At 49.6% G+C, this 6,000-nt stretch overlaps 1 protein-coding gene across 1 annotated transcript in view; it reads left to right on the top strand.

Moving 5' to 3' along the window:
• Positions 1-953: 953 nt before the first annotated feature.
• PDZD8 (PDZ domain containing 8) overlaps positions 954-6,000 on the top strand; it is a 59,165-nt gene continuing 54,118 nt past the window's right edge. Inside the window, exon 1 of the mRNA XM_032695041.1 lies at positions 954-1,880. Coding sequence (XP_032550932.1) covers positions 997-1,880 — 884 coding nt within the window. The 5' untranslated portion in view covers positions 954-996. The remainder of the gene's footprint in view (positions 1,881-6,000) is intronic.

Here is a 6,000-nt window from a genome sequence, read left to right as displayed (position 1 = left end):
TCCTGTGTTCAATGACGGCTTTCAAGCTTTAGGAGATAGCTGAAGAGGACGGAAACAGATTTATATCTGACCACCAACGATAGCAGAGCTTGATAAAATGTCATACATGCAGTTTTTTCAAAATGTGAAAAATGTGTTACAAGCATCTGTCATCAGTAACAAAGAGGTTACAGAACGCCCGTAAAGACAGACTTTATCCCTTCACCTCTCCCCAGGGTCACTGTACTGAGACAACCACCATCCAGCCGCCCGCCTTTGAAGGGGCTCATCGTCCCTTCTCTGGCACCGGCCCTCCAGTGACACCGGCCCCCTTCCACAGCCGGGGGCTGCCCTTCCTTCCCCTGCCCGGGTGCGCCTTCACCGCCGATGGGGAGAGACGGGCGGGGCTGCTCTGGGGCGGCTCTGGGGCGGCCCGAGAGCGCGTCTGGGGATGGATTTTCCCAGGATGGTGTCCCGGGAGCGTGTCTGGGGATAGTGTTTCCCAGGATCGTGTCCCCGGATGGTGTTTCCCAGGACTTCGTCCCGGGTTGGTGTCCCGGGATGGTGTTTCCCAGGTCGTGTCCGGAGAAGGTGTCTGTCCCGGGTTGGTGTCCCGGGATGGTGTTTCGCAGGACTTTGTCCCGGGATGGTGCCTGCCCCGGGATCGTGTCCCCGCCGCTGTCTCGGGAGCGCGCCCGCCCCTCACGCCCCGGTGTGACCCCTGCGCGCGCCGCCGCCGCCCCGCCCACATCGCCCCGCCCCCCCGCCCAGTGACGCCATACTGGCGCGCGCCGCCGTGACGCTGCTCGGAGGGCTCCGCCAATAGCAGCGCGCGGAGGGCGCGCGGCGCCGCCGCCTATTGGCCGCTCGGGCGGCCCGCCCCGCCCCCGTCCGGCGGGTGACCCGTATGCGCGGCCCCGCGGCCGTTGGACCCGCCGGGCGGGCGCGGCCCCGCGATGGCGGCGGTGGCGGCGCGGTGAGGGCGGCGCGGGGCGGCGCGGCCCGGCGGGCCCCAGGATGCCGCTGCTGTACGTGATCCTGCTCTCGGCGCTCGCCGGCTGCTGCCTCACGCTCCTGCTCCAGCTCCTGCTCCTCTACAGGAAGAAGCCCGAGCCCCCCGGCGGGACGGGCGACGCGCCCGGCGGCATCGTCTACTCTCGCGTGGCGCCCGAGCACGGCCTCAGGGAATACCTGCAGGGCGCCGAGCCCGCCGGTGGCCCCGCCGCGGCCGAGCCGGCCCCCAGCCCGGCCCCGGCCTCTGCGGCCGCCACCGCCCCGGGCCCCGAGCCCGGCAGCAAACAGCCGCCGCAGCCGGAGCCCCCCCCGGCCCCCTCCTCCCGCGAGGAGAGCTGCCACTTCCTCAATGCCATCTTCCTCTTCCTCTTCAGGGAGCTCAGGGACACTGCCCTGGTCAGGGACTGGGTCACCAAGAAGATCAAGGTGGAGTTCGAGGAGCTGCTCCAGGCCAAGATGACGGGGAAGGTGCTGGAGGGGCTCAGCCTCAGGGAGGTCTCTCTCGGCGATGTCCTGCCCGTGTTCAAGTCGGTGAAGCTCATCCGGCCGGTGTGCTGCAACGAGGAGGGCTGTCCCGAGGAGCTGGGCTTCGAGGTGGACCTGGAGTACAATGGTGGCTTCCACCTGGCCATCGACGCCGACCTGGTCTTTGGCAAGTCGGCCTATCTCTTCGTGAAGATCTCCCGGGTGATGGGGAAGCTGAAGCTGGTCTTCACGCGTCTGCCCTTCACTCACTGGTTCTTCTCTTTCATGGACGACCCCGTGATACTGTTCGAGGTGAAGTCTCAGTTCGAAGGGAGGCCCATGCCCCAGCTCACTTCCATCATAGTGAACCAGTTCAAGAAGGTTATTAAGCGCAAGCACACCCTACCCAATTATAAAATCAGGTAAGATGTCCTGCGACCTCAGGGTTACTGGGGGTGGTGTGCAGCAGAATTGCTGTTTTGCTCTTAGCAGGTAAAAAGAGATTTTTGTGGGCACTTCTGCAGTAGGGGTACTTGTCCAGTGCTTGTCTGCTGTCAGAAGCTTTCCAGGGAGGGAAGGATCGTTTTCCATTTATACCAGGTGAAGAAGCCGTTGCACAGTGAGGTTGTGACATGTCCTGTACTGTGTGTAACTAAATGGCAGAATTAGGAGGTGTCAAAGATTTTTGGGATCCTGTGAGGTGTCCGACAACAGGACCATGATATCCCTCTTTGGAAGAGATAAAGGACGGCTTTGCAGAGAGTGTGTGGCTTTGGGGTGTCCTCCATAGCTCCTGCCACTGGTGAGCCACCTGGGCAGCACCTGTGGCTTACACTCACCTATAGAGGTGAAGTGGTTGTTGCCTAATGTGACAATGGGTACAGTTCTCTCTCTGAGGCATCCTTTTGAGATCCTATGATATATGCTGTCAGCTTCTCTTCTGGTCTGCTTAATTTCTTCTGTAACTTGGGTAAAGCCTAGAGGTTAATAAGAGAAATATTACCACCACTGTGGTAAGGAAAACTTTGGGGACCTTTTGGGGTTTTTTTTTCCTTCTTTGTATGATAGTATGTTTTCTTTTACAAATGTGCACATTGCAGCACAGAGTGCATTGTACAGTGAATATAATGAAATGATCAGTGACATTTCTGTAGCAGAAGTGGCAAGGGACATCTTGACTTTGATTCCACACTCTGGTACTGAATGTCTTACCACTGTCCAGGTACTATGTTTCTCTTCTCTCTTACCACTCTTACAATACCATCTTTCCTTTCTCTTTTGTTTGTTCTTTGTAGCTTGTATTATGTGTTAAGTGTGGATTTGTGTTTTGTTTACCACATTCTTCTGCAATAAGCCTTTTTCCTGAAATTCATGAGAGATGAGTAGCTGAAAATGCCTATTTGAATTTTGAAGTGTAATTAGCTCTGTAGTGATGTAATTTTTAGAGCCTTTTCAGCTGGTTCTCCTGCAGTTGAGTTCCTAAGAGTTCTCATGAAAGTGGATTTGTAAAATATCCAAGGTTGGACAGCTTTGACAGGGCAATAAGTAGTTTCTTTGAGTGCTGTGGTGGTCCTTTCAAATGTTGAGGCGCTGAATGGCTCTCCAGAAGCGAGCAATCCCTGGGCAGCTGTCAAGAGCAAGTTTGCTTCTGTTCTCTTACTTTTTTGGAAAGAGCCTGAAGCTCTTTAACTGTGGGGAAGGGCCCTAAGGAGAGGCTGGGATAGCACAGTCGTGCAGAGCACTCTTGGCATACCTGGGAAGAGCAAGTACAGCAGGTGGACTTGACACTCCCTTGACAAGTTTTCAGGGTTCCCGTGGAGCCAGGGATGATGTGCTCCTTCCCTTCAGCAGGTGAAGACAGACATCTGCATTTTTCCTCTGACAGGTACACCTGGACAGTAAGGTGCTATCATTTAGGTAGAAGGAGTCAGTTTTCCACGTGTTTCTCAAACTTTCTGCCCCAGAAAGAATGACTGAGGCCTATGTGAGCCACTGGCACTTAAAGGAACTGGAAGGGAAAATAAGGAAAGAAGCAGAATGTAGAACCTGAGATAGAAATGTGTGGAAATGTGAGGACAGAAGGTAACTGACACTGCTATACGAAGTATAAATTATTATAAAACTAAAAAGAATTACCTGTTAATTTAAAATGTTCTCTTTAGTTAAAGGAGTTGGACATTTATGAGTGCTTTAGAGGAAAATGCAGGATCAGTTGAATTTTGCACTACATAGCAGGCTGGCAGCATAGGGTGGCAGATGTTCAGTGAAACAGTGTCCAACCCTGGGAGGGTGGTTTTGACCTTTAAGTTTTATGCCATGACCTCATCATGTCCTTCTGCCCCTCCCTGTTTGAAGGGGGCAGGCAGCACACTAAGCTTAATGCTACTAATGTCGTTGTCTTGAGGAAGGAAGGTCGGGTCACTGGTGTCCTGCTGTGCAGAGCCTGGCCTTTAAAACTTCAAGGGGGAACATTTAGCTGTCCCCAGTAGCACAAGGTCTTGTGAAAAACAGTCTAAAGCCACTATTCTCCACCAGTGTGCCCCAGGGGAGTTTAGGCAGGTGGATCCCAAGGCAGCAAGGCTTGGTAACAGCTGAGTAGTAACAATACTTTCTTATGTGGGGGCTGAGCCGAGAGCTGAGACATTATGGTTTAGATGGTGTTTGGAAAATAAGTACCCTGCTGATAAGATACAAAACTTGGTGGTTTAAATAGAATTTGTAAGAACACACTGAATTTGGGAATATGATATGTTAATATATTCCATAGCAAAGAGTATATAGGAAGAAGTCAGGAGTTTCACAACTGCTTAATAATGTGTTACCTTACTTAGAGTTTAAAAGTTTCTCATCTGCAGGGAGTGTGATTATCCTCTCCTCATTTGTTTTTCCTGTGGCCTGTATCCCTTTGTTTAAATATTTGCATCCACGCATAGCTCAAAACTTTTCTGCTATGTCCCTACTCCTGCTCAAGTAACATTGTAAATAAATCTTTGAATAGCGGTAATTACAGCCTTGTAAACAAAAGCACTTGGAGCGGGAGGAGTTCCCTTTTCAGCTGGTTAAAAGGGGCACTTTGCTGCTCTGTTCAGATTGGCTCTCTGGCTTCCAGGTTGAAGTTTACAAAAGAGTTTCATCTTGTTTCAAGGTATTCGTTAGCACTAAAATTAAAAATATGCCATTTTCTTTTGTGTTAGGCAACTTTATAGATGTTATTACTTGGTTGTGAATGGCGTAAGAAGAGAACTTTTGTCAGTATTTGATCATCCTGTAACTAAGGTTTTGTAGCAGATCCCCACCTCCTCTGTTATTTAGTTATTAAATACCGTATGAAAAAAGAATGTATCTTAATGTGTGCTGTCTGTTGCTACAACCAGATTACTGCACATGTACTTCTGTATTCCTTCCAGTTCGTACAAAATTAATGCAGCAGAGCAGTGATTAGTAAGATCATCCTTTGTGTTATCCATTGCTAGGACTGGCTTTGTATGATGTGCATAACTGCAGCTGGAAAGGAGAAAAAGGCCTCTTGCATTCCTGCTGCACTCCTGAGTGTCTGTAGGAGAGGCAGTGCAGCCTAGTAAGTGCATTTAAAGTTTGTCTGGCATTTTATGCACATTTGTCTCTACAAAAGCAATTGTCTACTAATTAAAAAAGAAGGGATGCACTTTGTCTAAACACATAAGTAGTAATTTGTGTTTTATTCTAATAGGGTGTGTTTTCTCTGGCCCTTTAATAAATGTGTTTGTGTCTGGCAAAACACCCTATTATGAAGCTGCTCTGCCGTTGAATGGGAATTGCTGTCTTGTATAGTAGAATTTGATTATGTCCCTAGATGTAAGGCTGCTGCTAAAATCCACTGAATGGTAGGCTGGGTTGTTTATAGTTTGGGGGTTTTGTTATCATTGATAAAGGATTTGTGCAATTCAATTGATAATAGCAACAGTTACCACTGTTTTGTAGTTAATGTATTTCTTGCTTTGTAATAGACATGCAAACAGCTTTTCTGAAAACATTTTTGTATGTTGGAGCAGTATCTTGTTCAGATGTGGGGAAGATCTAATATGACCATTTTTCTTCTCCAAGATACACAAGTTCTGCTGCACTTTTGAGAGTGAGATAACTGAATCACTGTTATTTCTTTTTTTAATAGCTAGCCCTAATGAATAATTGTAGGTATCATTTATTTGGCTCTACGTACTCCAAACTCAATTTTGACTCGAATTAACTGTTTCAATTACATGTTTTTTCAGTCCTAAGTCAAGTGGAGTAGTGGGTGGAACTTGAGAATGAGAGTGGAAAGCCTCGACATCCCTGTGGGTTGTGATGTTTTGCAGAGTGGCCCCAGCCCCAGCAGCTGTGTTGCTGTGCCCAGATGTGCAGTGCTGGCACTGTCAGGAGCTGTGTTCGGTCAGTCTGGCACCCGCCCAGCTCCCCTTGATGCTGTATTTCTCACGCAGGTTTCTTTCACTAGAGAATGACCAGGAATGCTGGCAGCACAGAGTGGAGTTTGTTTATGTGGGTTTTCATTGGATACACTCAAAC

The sequence above is a fragment of the Chiroxiphia lanceolata genome, chromosome 8, assembly GCF_009829145.1.
Source record: "Chiroxiphia lanceolata isolate bChiLan1 chromosome 8, bChiLan1.pri, whole genome shotgun sequence".
NCBI classification, from domain to species: domain Eukaryota; kingdom Metazoa; phylum Chordata; class Aves; order Passeriformes; family Pipridae; genus Chiroxiphia; species Chiroxiphia lanceolata.
Note: the sequence above shows the minus strand (reverse complement) of the source record. Positions and strands in the feature narration are given on the sequence as shown.